At 55.5% G+C, this 20,715-nt stretch overlaps 1 protein-coding gene across 1 annotated transcript in view; it reads right to left on the bottom strand.

The window, feature by feature from the left end:
* Positions 1-246: 246 nt before the first annotated feature.
* Positions 247-20,715, bottom strand: part of MAN1C1 (mannosidase alpha class 1C member 1) — a 133,330-nt gene continuing 112,861 nt past the window's right edge. Inside the window, exons 6-12 of the mRNA XM_008148063.3 lie at positions 18,522-18,648; positions 15,582-15,675; positions 10,527-10,642; positions 6,044-6,263; positions 3,373-3,545; positions 2,093-2,208; positions 247-992 (exon numbers count right to left, since the gene is read on the bottom strand). Coding sequence (XP_008146285.2) covers positions 866-992; positions 2,093-2,208; positions 3,373-3,545; positions 6,044-6,263; positions 10,527-10,642; positions 15,582-15,675; positions 18,522-18,648 — 973 coding nt within the window. The 3' untranslated portion in view covers positions 247-865. The remainder of the gene's footprint in view (positions 993-2,092; positions 2,209-3,372; positions 3,546-6,043; positions 6,264-10,526; positions 10,643-15,581; positions 15,676-18,521; positions 18,649-20,715) is intronic.

Raw genomic sequence — 20,715 nt, 5'->3', positions numbered from 1 at the left:
ACCTCAGGCAAGTTGCTGCCTCTCTCTGGGCCTCTTCCAAGCCTTGACCTAAGTATAAATATCCAACTCTTTCAAAGTATTTCCCCCTTTCCGAATATATTAGGTCCTATTTAAGGGAAGGTAATAGAAGTTGGAGTCATTTACTAAATTATACCTTAAACCAACTGCTGGTTGATTTTTCTGAAAACATTTTGCAATAGTTTTCCCAGGAATCACTGATGTGCAACGAACCCAATCGTATTTCTTATTCAATAAACTCTTTTATTGTAAGTTTTCAGATTTCTCCATTACAATAATGAAAATAGCACTGGTATTCGTAACACTTAAACCCAAATCAAAGGGGAACCCCTCCTCAAATGATAAGGTAAATGACAGGTAATTGAACGAATAGTAAATGTTGGGCAAGAGGCATTTAAAATATAGAAATAAGGTCAAGGTTTTTGTACGTGTACAAATACTTTAAGGTTTAGTTGATCAAGGTGATTGTTTTTGAAAGCATGGGATTTTGAAAACTAACTTATAATTTGTGATAAAACACAACTGTAAGAGAAAAGGCAAAATCAAGCAAAACCCAAAATATCCCCAATACGAAAGGAAGTGAACCAAATACACGGGGTCGATACGCAAACCTCCAGTCCTTTGGCCCTGGAATGGCAACTGAGTGGGTTTCATAGAAATTCTCCATAGAAAGGAATGTCTGGGCCTGGTGTGACATCGGTCTCCCGGCCTGTCTCCTCACAGAGGAGAAGAGGGGTGTCCAGCACATCTGTCTGGAGTGGGGCCTACGTTCCCAATCCCTCTGAGAACAGTCCCCAAACCTGAAAAGGCGAGGCGTCCCTGCGGCTCAGGGCGGCGGGAGCTGGGGTCAGCGTTGGCCCCCGACCCGGCCAGCGCTGTCCGAGTGGTTCACAGGCAGCGGGTGGGCCTCCGTGTTGAACACCCAGTCTTCCAGGGACAGCGTGTCATCTTCAGAGAACAGAAGATAGAGATACCTGTGCCAGGCAGGGAGGGCGAGACACGGCCGTCAGTGCTCTGGGGACAGGGCCCCGGAATGAACCTCGGGGGCCTCTGCCACAGGCCTGTGGCTCCGGTGCAGGGCGGGCCAAGACCCCAAATCCACTCAGAGGGTGGGGCCCAGGGGAGATGCTGTGGACGCCGAGAAGAGCACTGGGCTTGGGGCAGACAGCCCTGGTTTAATCCTGGCCCTGCCGCAGCCCTCGCACCCAACAGCTTCATTCGGGCCCTTTCCCACCTGCTCTGTGGGGGTCCTGCCAGGACACCCTAGGGCCTGGCTTCTCCTTTCTGTGCAGGTGGCCTGAGCCCGCACTGGGCTTCTGCCTCCTGTGCCCCTCATGTTAGGGCACTAACATGAACAGGGAGTGGTGACTCCAGAAGCCCAGCTTCCCAAGCCCTGTGGGTTTTTATGAGAAGGAATGGACCCGAAAGGGTTAAGGCTCAAGGGTGCTGCTCTGGGGAGCAGCAAGGAGCCCAGGGAACAGTGCAGCAACGCTGCAGAGGAAAGTCACCAGCTTATCGACACCGTCACCTTCTTCTTGGTTTGCAGAAGGAGCTTAGTTTTATGGAACTTAAGGAACCTGAGGAGACAGGTTACAGAACTGAACTTGTCCCACAGCTAATACTTTAGGGCAGTGGTTGGCAAACTCATTAGTCAACAGAGCTAAATATCAACAGTACAATGAGTGAAATTTCTTTTGAGAGCCAAATTTTTTAAACTTAAACTTCTTCTAGCGCCACTTCTTCAAAATAGACTCGCCCAGGCCGTGGTATTTTGTGGAAGAGCCACACTCAAGGGGCCAAAGAGCCGCATGTGGCTCGTGAGCCGCAGTTTGCCGACACGACCACGGCTTTAGGGGGTAGAGTCCAACCCAGTCTCACTCTCTGAGTAGAAACTGGCCTGGCCCAAGGCTCACCCATGGGGCGGGGTCTCACACTATGCTAAGGCCCCACCCCGAGGGCCCCCTTCCTGTGACTGCAGACCCTGATCTGGGGAAGGGACAGACTGCTGACCGCCCGCCTCCCTAGGAAAGCCGCGTTGTCCGCTGGAAAGAACAGTGACCGAGCCCCGACTCACTTTAGCGTCTCCGCTAGAAAGAAGGTCTGCTGCTTGTTGTCGTGGTTGGGGATGCTGCTGTACACGTCTTGGATCCCGGCGAAACCTGCTTCTGTCCGACAGTATTTCTCCAAGGCCTGGGTGTGGGGAGAGGAGAGGACCCCCAAGCTCGCCAATAGGCAGGCCCCTGACCCCTCGACGGGGAACCCCTGGTGTTTGTGGAAGCAGAAGGCCGAGCTATTCTCAAGGGTCAGCGCCTGCCGCCAGGCTGGGGGTCCCGATGCCAGGAGCTCAGTCCCAGTGGGAGAGCTGTGCCCGAGCTCTCCACCTGGTGTGAGCCTAGAGGCTTCTCTCTGCCTCTCATGGAACAGACTGATGTCAGACGTGCCCAGTGGGGACAGAGGAGGGCGCTGGTGGTGCTCACGGGCTGGATGTGGGACTGTCACCCCAGGCTTCTCCGTGAAGACCTGGTCCCTGGGCTGGAGGTGGGCCGGCCGTGGGCTCTGTCTTTGGTGTAGGAATGCATCTCGCATCCACTGAGGGTTTGCAGGTGGGGCCCAGAGCACAAACACTTGGCCTTGGGGAAGCAAGAGACTCTGGCCAGAGAGCCATGACAACGATCCTGAGCAGGCCTGTGCCACCTGAGTATGACAATCGGGGTGTGGCTCCCCAGGACAGTACCTGCCTCTGAGAGCAGTGGGTGGGGAAGGAGGGGAGGACAGAGAAGGCTCAGCATCCATCAAGGAACCTTCCAGAGTCCCCATACCTGCCTCTGACACTTGTCCTAAAGTGGGCATGAGATTTCCCACTAGGTAGCTGGGGACAAGAGGAGAGATGGGTGGGGTGAGTGGGTGGGTGAGCAGAGCCCAGAGAGGGCGGGGGTGGCAAGGGGCTGGGCTGGCTCTGGGGAGAGGAGGGAGGGGAGCTGCTGGCCGGGCAGCTGTTCCTGTTTGAGAGGCGACATCTGAGGCACTGGTCCAGGCTTCAGGGTCAGAAAGCAGTGACCGCATGTGCCCTGGCCCCGTCTTTGCCCCTCTAAGTTTGCTGGCACCGGGCCAGGGCCCCAAGGCTACGGGCCTCAGAACCCTCTTCAAGTTCCTGGCTTGACTGGGGATTCCTGGCTCTGCAACTATAACCTTAACCCTTGATTTCTGAACTTTAGCCAGATGCCAACCTGGCTTGACCTTCCTCTCAGCGCCTGAGCCACGGGTTTTGGACTCTTGACTTCTCAGGGGCACCTGCCACCCGTTTAAGCCTCCCCACCCTCCTTCCACCAGCCCAGCCCCGCCCAGCCCACTCACCATCACCACTTCCCAGCCCCACTCCCGGTAGATGGGGTTGTGGGTCTGTCGCCATAAGTACATGTAGCTCTCCACCACCTCGGGTCTCAGGATGTAGTAGCTCTCGCTCAGCTGCGTGGCCACGGCCTCTTTGCCGGAGTTAAACCAGAAGGCCTCGGGCCCCAGTTTGGTATCTGTGGGATGACGAACCAGAGGGCCTGGGTCAGACCGTCCACCTGCTGCCCAGGGTAGATCAGGGGGTGACGGAGGGTGCGGGGTGGGTCTGCCTGGATTGCCTGATAAGGCTGAGCCTGGCGGATATACAACTTCCCTCTTGGCCCAGACTGGCCAAAGCAAGACCCTTGAGGCCTCAAAATTTTGTAATTTGAGAATTTGAGAATCCAAATGAACTACCCAGCAGTCTGGGAGACACAGGTTGGGGTGGTGCTCCCTAACTGCGCATTTTGAGATATAAGCCCTGCAAGATGTTAATCAGAGCTCAGCCAAGCCAGGGTGCCAGGTTTAAACACAATGGAGAGCAATGGGTTAAAAAAGTAAAACAGTCTCACTCATGCAGGACTCATCAGCTCCTTTAATGTGCTCACATGCAATGAAGCTTCTCCACAGACCTCAGGAAGCTGCTGTTAGCTCCTCTCAGAACCAGCCTTCCAGAGTTTGGGAGACTGCTGACATGGAGATGAGGGAGAGACCTGCCCAGAACATGCACACTCATACTCGGGCAGAGGGAGCGGACTGGGCAAGGCTGGTGAGGTCTGGCTTTGCTGCTGCCATTGTTTTGTTCGTTTGTGGACAATTTACTGCCATTCCTGTTTTGTGGATGACCACAATTACATAACCACCACCGCAGCCACCATCTGTGATTTCAAAGGCTGTGCTGAGTGCTTTACTACTTCAATCCTTAAAGAAATGTGTTCTTGGTGAGGGAGGTGTTATTATCCCTCTTCCCTGCACGTGGAACTGAGGATCAGAGAGGCTAAGTAATCTGTCCAGGGGAACACAGCGCGCTAAGGCTGGGCTGGGATGTTACCCGGGATTTGTCTGATGTCCCCTCCCTAGGCTGCGTCCTCTCTTTCCCTCCTGAGTCTGACCCTCTAGGCCTCGGTTTAGAGCATGCGGGTTGGGTCTTCCTCTCTTTAACGCCTGCACATCCTGTCCAGGTTGGCCGAGGGCCTGGTTCTGGTTCTGTTGTGAGCCCTTCCTCCTCCCACCATGGTTCAGGACCCAAGAGGCCCCGAGTTGTTTTTCCTCAAAACACGGGCTTTGCAGGATGTCCTCCTCTTCTGTGGAGGGCGTCCTGGGAGAGGAATTAGCCAGACCCAGGCCCTTCTGATCCTCTCAGCTGGTGCAGGCACTCCTACCATCAGAAAACAGTCGTCTTGCCAAGCTGCTAATGGGGTGAGGGCGAGAGCGCCTCTTGCAGCCGCCCGCGGAGGAGCCAGGCTGGCTGGAACAATATGCTCGATTACGCGGACTGTCTTTTATGGTCGGGGCTGATTGTCCCAGACAAATAGCAAGCTTTTTATTATTCCTGAGATTTCCTCTTTGTTTATGGTGCCGACAGAGAGAGCTCTTTGAGGGGACTTGAAGACCAGTTTTAGGACCCGTTGTGAATTGCTAGTCTTCTGAACAGCCCAGTCAGGACTCAGCTGCTGCGGTCACAGACACAGCTCGGTGGACCTAACAAACCCTCCCATGCTGCTGGCTGAGGGCGCTGGCAATGTGCTTTCTGGGGTCAGGTAGAGACCCCGTCCTGGAGACCCGTGTTCCTGTTCACACTGAACCGACGAGAAAACGGAGGCCACCAGCTGGTGAGTGGCAGAGTGGCACCTGAACCAGGAATTTTTTACTGCAAATCTTGGGTCATCTCCTCCAGCCAAGACTGGGGTTAAATTCCGAGTAGCGGGCACCTCCTGGGGCCTTGGGGGGCTGGGGATGGCGCTGAGGGCCGCTGTTCAGAGGCAGCACATAGGAGGGGGCTGAGCATCAGGAGACCTGGGTTCTGGCCTGGCTTAGCCACTCACAGCGGTGACTTCGGCTCTGGACTGACTCAGCTTCCCATGTGTAAAATGAAAGTCGGTTCATGTTCTCTAACGTGACTTCTGACTCTGGCATTTGACCGTATTGCATGAGTGCTGAGCGGATGGTCAAGAAGCGCTCAAGCTTGGATCCAAGAGGGTGATAAAAGGTGGTGCCAGGAGGTGCCCAGCCCCACTAAATGGAGGGGTTCTGGGGAGGAAAAGCAGAGGTGCTGGGGGTTAGGGGGTCAGGGAGAAAGAATTCTTTAGGCTCGGGAGGCCAATGTTTCTGCCTCAGGGGCCAGAGGACCCTCTGCTCTGTGCCCCACTCATGGGGCCTCGTCATGTGATCTGTGGCCACATCATCCCTGAGCCTCAGTTTCCTCATCTGTGTTGTGAGGTTCAGCAATGACATATTAAGTGCTGAACAATACCTGGCACACACAAAGGGCTTAATACATCACCCTATTTCCCCTCTAATTTAGGTTTCAACCTCAGTACATAGACAGCATGTCCCTTGTTCAAATTCTGCCTAACTGCGGAAGGCGAGCCTTCCCTGAGACCACGGTTCCTGCACTCCCCCACTCTGCCGGACTTCAGTTCTTCCAGGGGTCTAGCCTCGGTGTGTCCTGCGGCCTGTCCCCTGGCAGGGTTACCTGAGCGGTCGTACGACTCGTGGCACGTCTTAGTGATCTGGGCTGCGAGCTCTCGGTAGTGGGCCCTCTTGTCCTCCTCAGCATCCTCAGCGCCCAGGGCGATCATGCCCCCGGAGAAACAGGCCAGGTGCCCCATCTTGTGGTCCAGGTTCCCCCCGCGCCACTCGGCAATGTAGGTCAGCCCCCCCGGAGACACATTCACCAAGTGGGTCTCTATTGCCTGGGAACAAGGTGGGAATTGGGCAGGGAGAGGGGGTGTGGGAGGGCACAGGGAAGGAGCGGAGAGGACAGAAAGTGAGTATTTGGAGCAGCAGCAAACGCGGCTCTACCGAGCCCTCCATCCCGGCAGAGGCGGCCCACTGACCCCAGCCGGCCGCTGGCCCTGATGGGGCCCATGGGAGCGCTGCCACTCGCCCTGCAGCCTGCTGGAGGCTGAGACATAAGGTAGCGCCCCAGGGTGAGTCTCTTACACAGACCTGAAAATCTACATACAAAACCTTTCAAAATATCTTTAAGAATTATTACCCTCCTGGGTTAGGGAATCTTAACCCGTGGATGGGCTTCAGGGTGTCACAAATGCCCCTAAAATTGTACACGACACTTTTGTGTATGTGCATTTTCTTTTTCTTAAAAAATTGTTTTTATTGATTTTAGAGAGAGAGGAAAGAAGAGGGAGAGAGAGAGAGAGAACATCGATGTGAGAGGGAAACATCAATCAGCTGCCTCCTGCATGCCCCCTACTGGGGATCGAGTCTGCAACCTAGGCATGTGCCCTGACCGGGAATTGAGCTGTGACCTTTTGGTGCATAGGATGACGCCGAACCCACTGAGCCACACCAGCCAGGGCTGTATGTGCATCTTCATGGGACAAGGGCACATATATTTCATCAGATTCTAAACAAAACAAGAAAACGATAGAAAATTGAGAGGTGCTCTCTACAGTCCCTCATTACACGCCTTCCCACTTAACGCCCAGGACAAGCCAGTACATAGTCTGCAGTGCTCTCCACAAGAGGCCGAGTGCCTTGTCCCGGGTCATGCAGTCAGACCAGGACTGGGACAAGGACCCCATCTTGGGTTCAAACCCCATCTCTACCAGTTTGGAGCTGTGTGACTCTGGGCGGGTGCTATGTTCTCTCCATGCTGTAACTTCCTTGCGTATAAAATGCGGGTAAGAACATGAACCGCTTCATAGGGTCATGAGGGTTAAAGGAGATGTGTTGTAGAGCTCAGCCGATTTCCCAGCACAGAGAGAGTCCTCAATAAACGGCCTTCACAGTTCCTCTCCAGCCGGCCCCCTGCCCTCCCTCCTCAGCCCACTGGCCTCTTCACTCCTGCACCCCAGCCCCAATGAGTATTTTGTGAGCACCTCCTTGGTGCCAGGGCTGTGGAGGTGCAAGGGATACAGCCCCTGAAGATGGGCCTGGACCCTGCCTTAGGGAGCTCACTCGTGAGCACAGAGACTTCCCCCAAAATCAATGCACACGAATATCACGCTTTGTGATCAGCATTTTGAATGAAATAAATCGAGGGGACAGGCCAGGGAAATGTGGGGAGGGGTCCTGCTTTGCAGTGAGGTCAGAGGTCTCTGCCACGGTGATGTGCGTGAAGCAGATGAGGATTCCTGTCTCAGGCTTTGCACGCTGCTCCCGTCCCACTGCTAACTCCAGCCCGGCCTCGGGCCTCTTCTGGGTGCGTCCTTGGAGCGGACAGCTTAGCCCACACCACTGCTGCCACGTTATCCTACTATCCCACTATCTTCCTACATGGTGCTGTCCCCACTCTGCGTACACACGTTCACGTATGTTTCTATGGAACGTGTCTCTCCCAGGACTCTGAGTGGCGTGTGACAGAAGCCACCACCAGCAATCTCCAGCCAGGGCCTGGCATACAGAAGGTGCTCAAACCCAACTTGCTCCCTGAGTGTTTTTTCCTTCTTCTCTGTGAGGTCTGGCTGGTGGGTTGGCTGCAGGGCCCTCACTGGGCAGCAGACGGGGAAGCAATATTGATGGCCAGGCCAGGGCACCTGCTCACGTGGGGAGGAGGCGTGGACAGCTGGCCACGGCTGGGCAGAGCTGGGTCCAGGCAGCTGCTCTGCATCCCTGAGCATGCAGGTGCGGGGCGGGCGGCAGGTCTAGTCCAGGTGCAGAAACATGGTTCAGTTACCCATTGTTAATGCTTGGGAGAGAACACAGACATGAGTTGGAGGGGATCCCAGAAAGTCTCACACTGCAGCCGAAAATCTTCATCTTCAAGACTGTCTCCCATAGGTTATTTCTATTTGGGGTTGACCCCAAGCTAAGTAACTTTGGTAAAGAGGAAATGATAACGCAGTTTCTCTTTGAAGAGACAACTGAGATGGCAGATGCAAAGATAAAAATAACAACACACAAACCAAGGCTTCTAAAACTGAGAGAAACACAGACAGCTCAGGCTGCCATGGAGTGGTCAGGAGGCTTAGATCATGGCAAGAGACATAGCAAAGAGCTGACTGAGAGGCAGGCGGTGCTGGAACCCCAGCTCTGCATTTTGAGAGTTGGGCGACTCTGGGCAACGTATTTCACTTTCCTGAAGACCCCCTTTCTTCATCTGTAAAACGAGACTAATTTCTGGGCGGGCAGGGAGGCTATTCAGAGGCTCTGGCTTCCTTAGCCTCCTGGATGGGACCCTACCCCACCCCCGCCCGAGAGGGACTTTGCAGCCAGGCTCCTCTGTGTGTTGGCAGCTGGTAAGTGGAGGCAGGAGCACTGCACCTCGAGGCAGTCGGACCCTGTTTGCACCCTGCCTGACACTTGTGTGATCTTGAGCCTTTCTGAGCCTCCGTTTCATCACCTGTGAGATGGGGCCTACGGCACTAAATGTAGTGCCCAGAGAAGGCCAGAATGACCTTGAGTGCCTAGTCCCTGTCCTTGTCCTTTCTCCCATGACCTTGGGGGTTGCCCAGTCAGCCTGTCTGAAGCCCCCATGCCCACCGAGATACTGGTCTAACCTGCACACTGGCACTGCCCCCAGCCCCCAGCCCAGCAGCTTCCCAGGCTGTTGCTTGGGTCCCACCCAGAGGTTCTGATGTAACCTTGTTGGGGTGCAGACCGGCCATTGGGATAAACATTTTTTTAAACTGATTTTTAGAGAGGGAGGAAGGGAAAGAGAGAGAGAAACATAGATGTGAGAGAGATACATTGATCAGTTGCCTCTTGCATGTGCCCTGATGGGGGGATCGAACCTGAAACCTAGGTATGTGCCCTGACCCGGAATCGAACCCTGGACCTTCTGGTGCATGGGATGACACCCCAACCAACTGAGCCACACCGGCCAGGGCTGACCATCAGGGTTTTTAACAGGCCAACAAGGTTGACAACCACCAGAACGTTCTTCAAAGCCCCAAAGTTGGCATAGGCCCAGCCCTTACCAGGGTCAGAGACACTGCAGGGGAAGATCAAATACAGGAGCAAAGCCAGTTGTCTCCTATTCAGTCACGTGTTTCCATAAAGCTCCCCGTTTGCTTAAATAATTCATGGCCATTTCTTCCCCTGAAGCCTCAACTACAGTGCGCCTGAGGGCAGGGAACTAGGCTGCTCGTGAACTGCATGTGGGTGGCAGGAAGGGCAGCACACCTGGCCCCCAGCGGAACCAGATGCGACAGGAGACACTGGCTGTGGGCTGGGCTCAGCCATGGAACCTCGTGGACGGGGCTGAGCCAGGCTGAGCTGGGACTGGAGTCCCAGGAGCTGCTTCATGACTGAGTCTTGGTGCCTGGGCGCTGGGCAGGGGAAACTCATGACTGAGGCCGTAGCTTAAGAGTCCACAGCCCTGCAGGCCTGTTTCAATGTGCTTCCTTTAGGCACTGCCATCGCTGGCTAGGTTCATGTGATCGGAGGGCAGTGAGAGGTCATCCATCCATCCGCCCATACCCCCGACCCACCCACCGTCCATCCTTCCACCACCTCACTCTGGCTGCAGCTCTGCCAGTCCCGTGCTGTGAGGCTTTGAGTAAGTGCGTTCCCTCTCTGGGCCTTGGTTTCCATCTCCATGAAGAGAAGGGACAGAACTGGATCCTCCACTGACAGAGGCCCCGCCCACTTGGATGTACTAGCTGTCGCCTCTGGCTTGGCAGGAAGACGGCTGAGGGTCTTGCTTTAGCACCTCCCGCGTGGGGGCTGCCAGCCACCGCCTGCTGCGCTCTGGGCTCCGACACATCAGCTGAAGCCTAGATACCGAGGTTTCTGAATCAGACCGCCTGCCGCTTCCTGCGAGGCCTCAGACAAATGAGCGCACCTCCTCGCGCCTGGGTTTTCTATCTGTGAAACAAGGATGCTAACACGGCCCTAATTTCAAGGTGTGGAGAAGAGTTATGAGACAGGTGTGCAGTGACTGATGGGCGGCAGCTGTCCTGTGGTTCCCTGTGGGGGATGGGCGGACAAGGCCCTGGCGCTCGGGCCCGTGTGAGCATGGGAGGCGGAGGACCGGGAAGGTGCTGTCTTACCGTCAAGGCTTCGTAGTACATGTCTTTAGCCTCCGTGTCTGTCTTGGCTGACATCAACCAGGATTTGATCAAATATTCATAAAAACTGTCCCCGAGGCCTCCAACCGAGACGTGGTCTGTGAGGGGAAAGCAGACAGAACGTTATCTCCATCGCTGAGGACCAGCGGAGCGCACATCGTGCCCACTGGGCTCCTGGCCTGGGTGCTGCGTGCGTGCGGGGCGTGAGGGTGAAGCAAGCGTTTAATCAGCAGCCCCCCAGCCCGGAACAGCGCTGAGAGAAAGACACAGCCTGCGACTCGGGGAGCCAGGCCTTCTCCAGAGCAATGGCCCTGCACGCAGGTGCAGGGGCTCAGCCAGGGGCTATAAATCATGTCGCTCTAGCAGGCCGAGGACAGCAGGGCCTCTGGTTATTAACTGGAAATGAGCTGCATTTCTTTAAAAATATAATCTGGTGGCAGGGAGTGGAGATTTTTATTACCTGGTGACAAACATGGTAATTAATGCTGGGAAGGTTCCTAAAAGGCCATGAAGAGGAGGAAGGAGAGGCTTGATTTAGGCGGTCAGGGTACAGAGCCTTTCTGGAAAAACTGAGTTTAAATTTAGCAAATTGGGATGAATGGAGTTCAAAGGAGCAGGGGGAGGACAAATGGGGTTGAGGACGCCCCTCTCTGCCTGGTGGCATCGCCCGCAGTCCCCACGGAGCAGGACCTGCAGGCTGTGGTTGAATGAGGAGGCATCTCCACCCAGGGCTGTCCCGGGAGAAAAATGGGGTGACCGAGGAACCCTTAACCACAGAAGCAAGACACGGACAGAAAACACTCACATGCTTTAAAAAGTAACAACGGGGAAACATACAGGCATTTAATGATATAACGCAGAGCAAACGCCAGTTCCCTGTTATGATTCACTTAAGCAGAGAGACAGAGGAAGGGGGGGGGGTGGATTAAGGTAGGAGTGGCGGAATGGGAAGAATATTTTCAGCTCCTTTGCAGAAACAGTAAAAAGAGAAAGAAATAGAGAATACACCGACAGCTACCAGGTCCATGGTGGGCTAGGAGTTTTACTGTATTATTTATAACATCTTCCCCCGAACCTTGCAAGGTGAGCACTATCAACCCCATTTACCCGACGGGAAAAAGAGAACGAACCTAAACCGCTCATCGGAGGCCACCAAGCTGGCAGAGCTCTCTCTCCGCAGCTTCACACAGTCAATGGAGGACGAAACGGAAGATGCACAGAGAAAGGACAGGGCACAGAGAGGACCAGGGTGAAGGCAGCCGGGGACCGGGACAAGGGCTGAGAGGAGGCCCCGCAGTGAACCAGCCCCTCGGCCCCTCCACAAACAAATCCCGGCCAGCGAGGGTTCAGGAATGGAACAAACACTGGCAAAAACTGGAACCAACCAGATAAAGCCTGAGCCTTGAGGAGTGGGAGGGGGTCAGTGTGGGCTGGACTTTGCCAGTGAAGAGGGAAGAGAGAACCAGCACAGCACACCCCTCACCCCCTATGCCTTGCCACAGCTTGGGCAAGCACAAAGGGCGGGCGGGGTGTGCCAGGCCCAGCATGTCCATGGCGTGTCCATGTTGGAGTAGGAGGTCTGTGTGGAGCAGGGATGGGGGGGAAGGCTGTAAGCAAACTGAGTCAGCCTCTGCCTAGAGCCGCTGAAGCTCACAGCCCACAGAAGGAGCCCTGGCTCACAGGTTGCAGCCAGGGCACTGCCACCTCCACACTCATCTCCTGGCCCTGCCTCCCCTCACTGTTTCTCCACCCCCCAAATCCCTAGCCCCAGCCTTCCCCTGCTATTTCTCACCTGTGACTACCCCTCCACCACCTTGTATGGCTAGGCTTCCTCACTGGACACCTCAGCTTCCTGCCCTCAGAAAGGCTTTCCCCGTGCTCTCATGACCCCTTCCCATCCCTCCCTGCAGGGTGACCATGAGGGAGAGGGAGATAAGGCGCGCGCGCACACATACACACACACACACACACACACACACACGCGCGCGCGGCCTGGCCCGGGCAGAAGCACCCAGTGGGGGCTTTCCTCCCGTTGCTGGGGGCGCGCCTGATGCTGTTGTAAGAACCTGTTTGTGGGTCTGCCTCCCTGACTAGGCTGAGGGCTCTTTGTGGAGAGGGACGGTGTAGGATTCCCGTTTTATGTCCAGTACCTTCACTGCACACAGCAGATGCCCTGAATGAATGAAAGGAAGGTAGGTTTGAGCTGTGCTGGAAAGGACCTCAAATGCCAAGCCTAAGAGTTCGGATTTCATTACATGTGTGTCGTGGAGTAGGGCTTCACCTGGCAAGTGTACCGGAGCGGAGAGCCAGGTCGCCAGGATTCCACAGGCGGCTGAGACCTGACACCCGCGTGGGGAGGTGTGCATCGTCCCTCAGGGGACCTTGATTGAAGTGGACAGTTCTCACTTGGAGGTCCCACTGCTTTCTAGCTGCTGTGTGTGTGTGTGTGTGTGTGTGTGTGTGTGTGTGTGTGCTGGTGTCGCTCAATGCTGGGTGATATGCTGGGAGAAGCACAGGCCTGGGAATCAGAGGCCGGATCTGCTATTAGCTCCCGGCAAGCCATTTCCCCTACCGGTCCTCAGTCTTCTCAAGTACAATGCTTTTAAAAGGGGAGCCTGAGTTGGTGTAGATCAGTGGTTGGTAAATCGCGGCTCGCGAGCCACATGTGGCTCTTTGGCCCCTTGAGTGTGGCTCTTCCACAAAATACCACGTGCAAGCGTGCATGTACAGTGCGATTGAAACTTCGTGGCCCATGCGCAGAAGTCGGTTTTTGGCCTGGGCGAGTCTATTTTGAAGAAGTGGTTCTAATGCTGAGCCACACTCAAGGGGCCAAAGAGCCGCATGTGGCTCGCGAACCGCGGTTTGCCGACCACTGGTGTAGATGGGCCTTAGAGCAGGCGGATTCTGCTGCTTCCTGACCACGTCAACGCTCTCATCACACTGGGCAGCAAGCAGCAGCCACCCTACAAGCCGGCCGGGAACTCTGCCGGCAGAAGAGCACGCACTGGGGAGGCTGCCAGGCTGGGGCTGACGGGCAGCTCACGCTCCCTTTTGGGAGAATCCAGACCTGCCACTTCCTTCCCACCGAGGAGAGAGTGGGACTCAGGCAATGGACAAGGAGGCCGAGCCCTCCGGGGCTGGCAGCTCTCTGAGCTCTCCTCCGTGATGGGTGCCAGCAGGAGCCTGGCGGCTTCTCCCGCTGAGGTCCTAGCAGCCAGAGGTCTTGGTCTCCCCTGTTTCCCTGAAGCTCAGCTTCAAGCAGGAGTGGGGAGCTGCCAAGAGCACCCCAGTTCCTCCTTTGCCTCTCTAAGCTACAATTTCTACGGTTGCAAATCAGCTAAACAGGATTCAAGGAGAAAAAAGAATGTGAACACACTTAGCTTATGCAAGTAGGGAATGTTATCATCTGGAAAAATACACAATCACAAAAAAACACCCTGATGAAAACCTGAGATAACCCCAGGCGCCAGAGCCAGGGAAGGAGGAAGCAGGCGCCCCATGAGGGGCCTTGTAACCCCCTCTGCTCTTTAGCAGGCTGTGGATTCATATTTTATTAATATGAAACAAATGTTCACACGTGACCGGCTTTGCCCAGCCCTGTGACCCCTGGCGCGGCCTGAAAAGAAAATTATGCGTCTCGGTGGGGCTCCCCAGTAATTTGCCAAGGTAGCTGTCAGCTGGAAGCCACACCCTCTCCTTTCGTGGGTTTTGCTGCATTGTCCTGGAGCAGCTGAGGCCAGCAGCTGGGCAGTTTATCTCTTTGTCCAGTCAGGCCTCGCAATTAAAAGCAGTACAGTTACGGAACTGTCTCTTCCTGTGGCCATAATCTGTAATTCAAACCTTCGTTTTCTCCTGCACTTTTGGATTTCATGGCATGTTTCTAGAAGTGGTTTTTGCAGGAGGCTGCTTGGGAGTGAGGTCATCACCAGGGAAACGTCCTGGGTCGAACTCTCTGGGCCTCTAGACCTGCGGATCAGGGAGGCTGGGGCTGGAGGGACAAGGCCCCTGTGGCCTCCACCCCGCTGCCGGGCCCTGCCTGCACACTGTTACTCATGGGCCCTCTTTCCTTTTGAGACAACCCGTCTCCAGCAGATGAACTGAAATCTGTTTCCTGCAGCTTTTGACCATTACTCCAACCCCCTCCACAGTACATAAAGAACATATCTCCAGTTCTGCTCCCATTTTGCAGGAGAGGAAACCAAGGCTCAGAGATAAAATGAACCCCTGTCACTCCCGGCCATTCAGTAATCAGACCCATGTCTCCTTTGACGCCAGCCTGGCTGATGCCATAACAGCTGGGGCAGGAGGGGGTGGTAGAGGGAGAGGGGCCCTTGTTTGGGCAGAGGCAGCGAGGCGTGGGCTCTGGGAAGGCCCTGGAGCAGGGCCCACGGAACCTGCTGCCACCAGTTTGTGCGATGAGCACAAGACACGACGGGGCCTTGGTCAGGAGGGCAAGGTGGAGCAGGGCTTCTCAGCAGGGGCAGTGCCAGGGGCCTGGAGACTTTTCAACACTCTCCGCCTGAGTGTCCCCCTAAGCCCCTTCTGTTTCAGCAGGTGAAGCTGGGGGCTGTGAACGAGGCTCCACAGGTGACCAGGTGACCAGCATCTCTGGCTGAGAAGCAAGTCTCTGCACGGAGAACAGCAGGAAGCCCTGGGACCAGTTCTGGCACGTGCCGGACACAGCAGTGGATTCGTGGTTTTTATATCGCTGTATTAGTTAGGTTCTGCTTAAGTTTTAAAATCTGAAGTCGAAGGGGCTAGGAGAGGAACACTCCTGGGAGGGTGAGGGATGATGGCGGGGTCAGCGGGCACAGAGATGGAGGCTGCAGCTCTCATGGAGGCTGGAGACAGCTGGATTGAGGGGGATGCGCAGGGCGTCACCACAGCAATGGCAACCATAGTGTAAGCTCCCCCAGCTACCCGGCGGGGCGGGGCATCCAGCGCACTGAGCCAGGGACTCTGGTCTGTGCCCTGCAGGGGCCACCCCCGGAAGCTGGGCAGGAACCCGCTGAAGGACGGGCGTGTCTCTGTACTCACGTTGTATCCAGTTCCCACTCACTGGACTGATGAAGTTGGGGTAGAGGCCGAATGGCTTGTCGATCTTCCTGAGGAACTTCCGGATGTGCCTGACCTGCCGAGAGATGGACACCAGGCTCACCTTCACTTTTCCGAAGAAGCCAGCCCCCTCCCAGCTCGCCAAGGACTGGGCAGCTGGTTCAGACCCCGAGGAAACCATTCCAAGGAGGCAGGAAGGGGGAGCTGTGAAACCAACAGCAGGCTCCAACCAGAGCTGGTGGGACGGCCTTGACCTGTGCCCACGTGCGGGCGCTGCAGGAGTGCCACAGGGGCCTGACTCACCATGTCTGCACTGACCACTCTGCCTGGGGTCTGCCAGGCTCCCTACCCCCCCCACCACTCTCCCCGCATCTCCCCATCTCACCCCTTCCTCATTGCATGTTGCTTTTGGCGGGGAGGGTCTTCATGGGAGGGAGGATTCATAAAAGGGATGGTAGCTGTTTTGTAAATACCATGCCTTTTTGATAGGTCAGAAATGGTCAAACGTTGGCAATTTCCTATGGTTAACCTGGTAATATGCTCTTTTTTCTGACACCATAGGAACCATTCCAGAGGGGAGGCCTGGGCTCCTCGATACACCATACGCACCTTTTAATAACAACATTTCTCAGCTCCTCTGAGCCATACTGTTATACACAACATCTCCAATCATCGAACGACCTATGTGGCATTACCAGCTCAGTTTAACAGACAAGACACCCGGATCTTAGAGAGATTCAGTGATTGCCATGGCTACCCAGTACGCGTCAGGGCCAGGACAACTTCTGACCAAACGGCGCAGTCCCTGGGTCCAACACGGGCCATGCAGCGACGTGTAGCGGAGGCTGCCCCACCTGAGCAAGAGGAAGCTAGGTTTGCAACCTTTGGGGAGACCAAGGGCAAAGGGGCTTTGGGCTATAAAAGTGGGAAGGCCGTATCCCTCATGGATACATGAAACCCTCCCAGTGCAGACCTGCGGGAGAGAAAGGCCCGCGGGGACCGGACTGTGTGACGCTCACAGATTCACCTGCAGGGCAAGGAGCAGGGAAAGGAGCCTTTGACTGCCAGCCCTTTCTTTTCAGGGGACGGTGTTGCTTTGCCAAGTCAGACTTCACATCCATTTATGTTAATGCAGTCCATTACGGGGACAGGAATGTGCTTGTACCTGGCTTATTCGCGGCTGTCCTGGTGATAAGCAGTGGAGCAGGCTCAATGAGCTCCCCCAGAGGGTGCGGGCGCTTCTAGAATTTGGGCCAATTTGTTGACTGCCAATAATCGCCTCTGTGGGAGGCATGGCTGGGGGATGAACATAGCTGGAGAATGTAAATGTAGAGGGAGACAGAGAAACGCAGCGTGGACCCTGGAGGAAAAGCCCTGTCGTATTAATCTGCTCTTGAATGAGCGTGGGCTTCAGAGACAAGAAGTCCTGGGTTTGAATCCTGGCTTTAGCACTTCCCAGATGGATGATCCAGGACAAGTGACTTAACCTCTGAGTCTCAGTTTCCTTCCCTGTAAAATGGGGATGACAGGAAGACCTGACTCCTAGGGCTGTTGGGAGGGTAAGAGACACTCTAAGGTGCCCAGCACACAGTAGGTGCTCAGGCAGTAGTAGCTAATTACCTCCAGACTAGCCAGGGACTAGAGGGAGCTGCTCATCCTTCTCCATTCTGAGCCGGCCACAATCTTCCTGGAGGAGTTGGCTCCAGAGCAATGGAAACAGGGCGGCTGGGGGGGAGGGAGGACGTGGAGGTGGGGAAAAGGATCAGCCAGTAAGATTCATTGGGAAGTGGGATTAAACTAACCTTTTGAGGTGGAATGTCACAGGGAGGCAGAGTCCTCTCCATACAAGGTCTGACAATGTGATGGGCTATTTAAGGGTGGTAGTGAGCCCCAGTACAGAGGAAATGATCAAAGATTTGAATTGTTCTTCTTAAGTGTTTTCTCAAGAATGTGGGTGGATTCCCACACTGAATAAGCAGTGCTCCTAAATCCCGTGTCAAAAAGTACAAGAGCACTTATTAAAAATGCAGATCCCGGGGCCAGGGCCTGCTGGGTGATGCTCTGAGGCCGGCGGTCTAACAGGACACTGGGAGCCACAGGGGAGAGAGTGGCTCTAGGAGCTCCCAGCCCCCTGGCTAACTAACCATTAGGGGGAAAAGAAGGCTTTGGGAGTGGGGCCCTCCAGAGGGTTCTTCTTGGAGGGCGGGGCTTCATCTCCCTGCCATGGAGCCTGAGTGTCATCTGAGGGTTTAGGGTTAGACCCACGGTGACACTTCCAGACAGTGGGACTGCCGAGGCTGGGAGAAACTGTCCCTCTGGAGGGCCTCACAGAGGACCGCAGCTGTCAGATGGATGGCAGCCTGGACGCCATTGCTCAGCTTCCCCGGGGCCTTAGCCAGCCTGGTGCCAGTGAGAAGGAGCGGCCACGTGCCTCTCCCGGGGATGGAAATCGCTTTGCCAGCCTGCTGATGGCATGAGCTAGACGGGCATCTGGAAGGAAAGGCCAGGCAGATCTCGCAGGAAAAAGCTAAATGTCTCTGGAAAGGCGGCGTTAGCAGCCGGTGGCCCATTCCTGCCAACGGGAGCTGGTGCCTAGGTTTCAGCCGCTGCGCTTTCTGCAGACCCACGTCCGGGTGGTTGCCAGAAGCTGACACATGCCGGCGAGAACCTTCTCCCGGCAGCTTTGTCTCTTCCCTGCCCTCTGCAGGGTCCCGACGACTCCCCGAGCTCGCCTTCCCTGCCACCTGGGATTGGGTACAATCAGGTCTCCCACAGTAACTTAGGGGGCTCTGTGTTCCCCATACACCACCGTGCTGATCTGGGAGCCTTTCCTGTGGCGTGCAGGGCTGAGTGCCCACCCTTCTGCTCTCTGTGGGGAGAAGGCGGAGGGCTGTTTGGGGAGGGAGCAGGGAGAAGACTTGCCTTTTCAGCGAAGACCTGGTTGCCGGAGAGCTCACTGAGGTGTAAGAACTCCAAGTGCAGGGATCCAAACTCTGCCAGGATGCTGCTGCTCCCGGTCGTGGTCCAGCCCCAGCTCCTGTTGGAGCCACTGGAAAGACAGAAGCAGCCATCGTCCCCCCACGGCCCCCCGCCTCCGGCTGGCTCCTCTACTGAGGGCAACGCCCCTGCTTAGTAGGGGAAGACCTACTCTGTGCCAGGCACTGTCCTAAAAGCTTTAGCCACATAATCTCAGTTAATCCCCCCTGGGCGTCTGTACTAGTGATAGACCCATTTTGCTGATGAGGACACTGAGCTTGAGATGAAGTGACTTGCTGAAGGTCATTTGAACCCAGGCCTGTCTGACCTGCAATAGTCTTTGTCCCTGTAAGACTGGGCTTGAGCAGGACAGTAGCAAAGCTGTCTTGGTGGCCAAAACATGGCACACGTGGTTTGCTAAATTATAGGTGATATCGGTAATGCTGTGATGGACCATAAAGACCCACAGACACTCCATTTCCACCCTGTGGCTGAAGGCAGCCCGACTGCTCAGTCAGTGGCGCTGCACGGAGAGGGAGGGTCTGAACAGGGGCAGATGAAAAGCAGGCCCTTTTCTCTCCCCTCACTGCCAGTGCTGCCCAAGGACACACAATGCCCCCCTCTTGGAGTTTCATGGAACCCGCACCTGACAGGCAGGCAGCTCTGATACAACCACACACCTGGAGCCTGACCCTGGGGAAGCCAAGGTTAGGAGTTAGAGAAACAGGGGCTCTTGGAGCAAAGATTTCCTCTCCGGTGAACCATGTGCTTCTCAAGAACCTTAGATGAAGTAATGAGGCATACTAGCACGCTGCCACCTCGCCAGACAAGGCTGTCAAAGAACTCTGCACACACTGGGTGCTTTCGAGGAGGAAGAGTGCAGCCCTCGCTGATTTGCCTCAGTGGATAGAGCATCGGACTGTGGACTGAAGGGTCCCAGGTTCGATTCCGGTGAAGGGCACATGTCCGAGGTGTGGGCTCGATCCCCAGAAGGGGGTGTGCAGGAGGCAGCCGATCAATGATTCTCTCTCATCATTGATGTTTCTATCTCTCTCTCCCTCTCCTTTCCTCTCTGAAAAAACAAATTAAATATATATATGGAGGAGTGCGGACGCAGGGCCTCCGGTAACCCTCCCACCTGCCCCTTTTACAGATGAGAAAAACAAGGCACAGGGCAGTAATGTCACCCACGGAGATCACACAGCAAGTGAAGCAGCTGGGACCCAACACTGGGCTGATGTCCTAACCACCTAATCGCCATGCTTTTAGTTACATAATAATAAGCAAGGACGCTGCCTTTCCAGGTGCTTTCACTTAAAACCTCCCTGGGGTTCACAGCCAGGAGGCACAGGTTCCAGTGTGTTAGCCGAGAGGCCCCGGGTAAACCATTCCTCCTTGTGTACTTGGTTTCTGCACCGGACAAAGTGGGCAAGGACAATACCTCCCAGTCTCCGTCCTAGGGCTTTTGTGGGGGGTTAGAGAGAAGAGGAAGGTGCAGAATGGGGGTGGCCTTGGGCCAGCTGCTTCCTCTCCTGTGCCTGTTTCCTCATATGCATCATGATGATCTCTCCTATGGGACATTTAGGACAACTTGGGGCGGGGGTGGGGGGGAGGCGAGGCGGGGACAGGGATCAACCTCCCGCTGCAAGAGATTGTAAAGGCGGAGGACGGGGTGGGGACAGAGTGGGGTGGAGTGAGCTCCCCATTTGCAGGGGCTCCAGGGTGCAGTGAGCGTGAGGGAGGCTGGGGGAAGCCCTTTGCTTCCTTGCTGTGATAGCTCAGGCTCCCAGGAACAGCCCGCCTGTCCCTCTGCCTCCCAGGGTGAGGCCTAGGAAGGCAGGCGTGGGTGTGGGAGGTCTCAGTTTGCCACCTGAGGTGGCAGCTTTTCCTGGGGTGGGGCTGGGGCTCCCCTTCTCCTTTCTAAACTCCATTCTCTGGCCTGGATGTGGTTTCCAGGAGGGTCAGAGACTCATGTCTCCTAGCATCTAGAAAGAGAGGACACTCGTTTTGGGATCTTTGGGGGCAGGTGACCTCAGCAAACATAGAGGAGACCACCGGTCCCTTCTTCCTGTCTCCATTTCCTGGGGCATTTCCCTGATTTGGGGGCAGGGTGCAGGTGGGGAGGGATGGGTTCGTAGAG

The sequence above is a fragment of the Eptesicus fuscus genome, chromosome 9 (assembly GCF_027574615.1).
Source record: "Eptesicus fuscus isolate TK198812 chromosome 9, DD_ASM_mEF_20220401, whole genome shotgun sequence".
NCBI lineage: Eukaryota > Metazoa > Chordata > Mammalia > Chiroptera > Vespertilionidae > Eptesicus > Eptesicus fuscus.
This window is presented reverse-complemented; position numbering and strand designations above follow the sequence as displayed.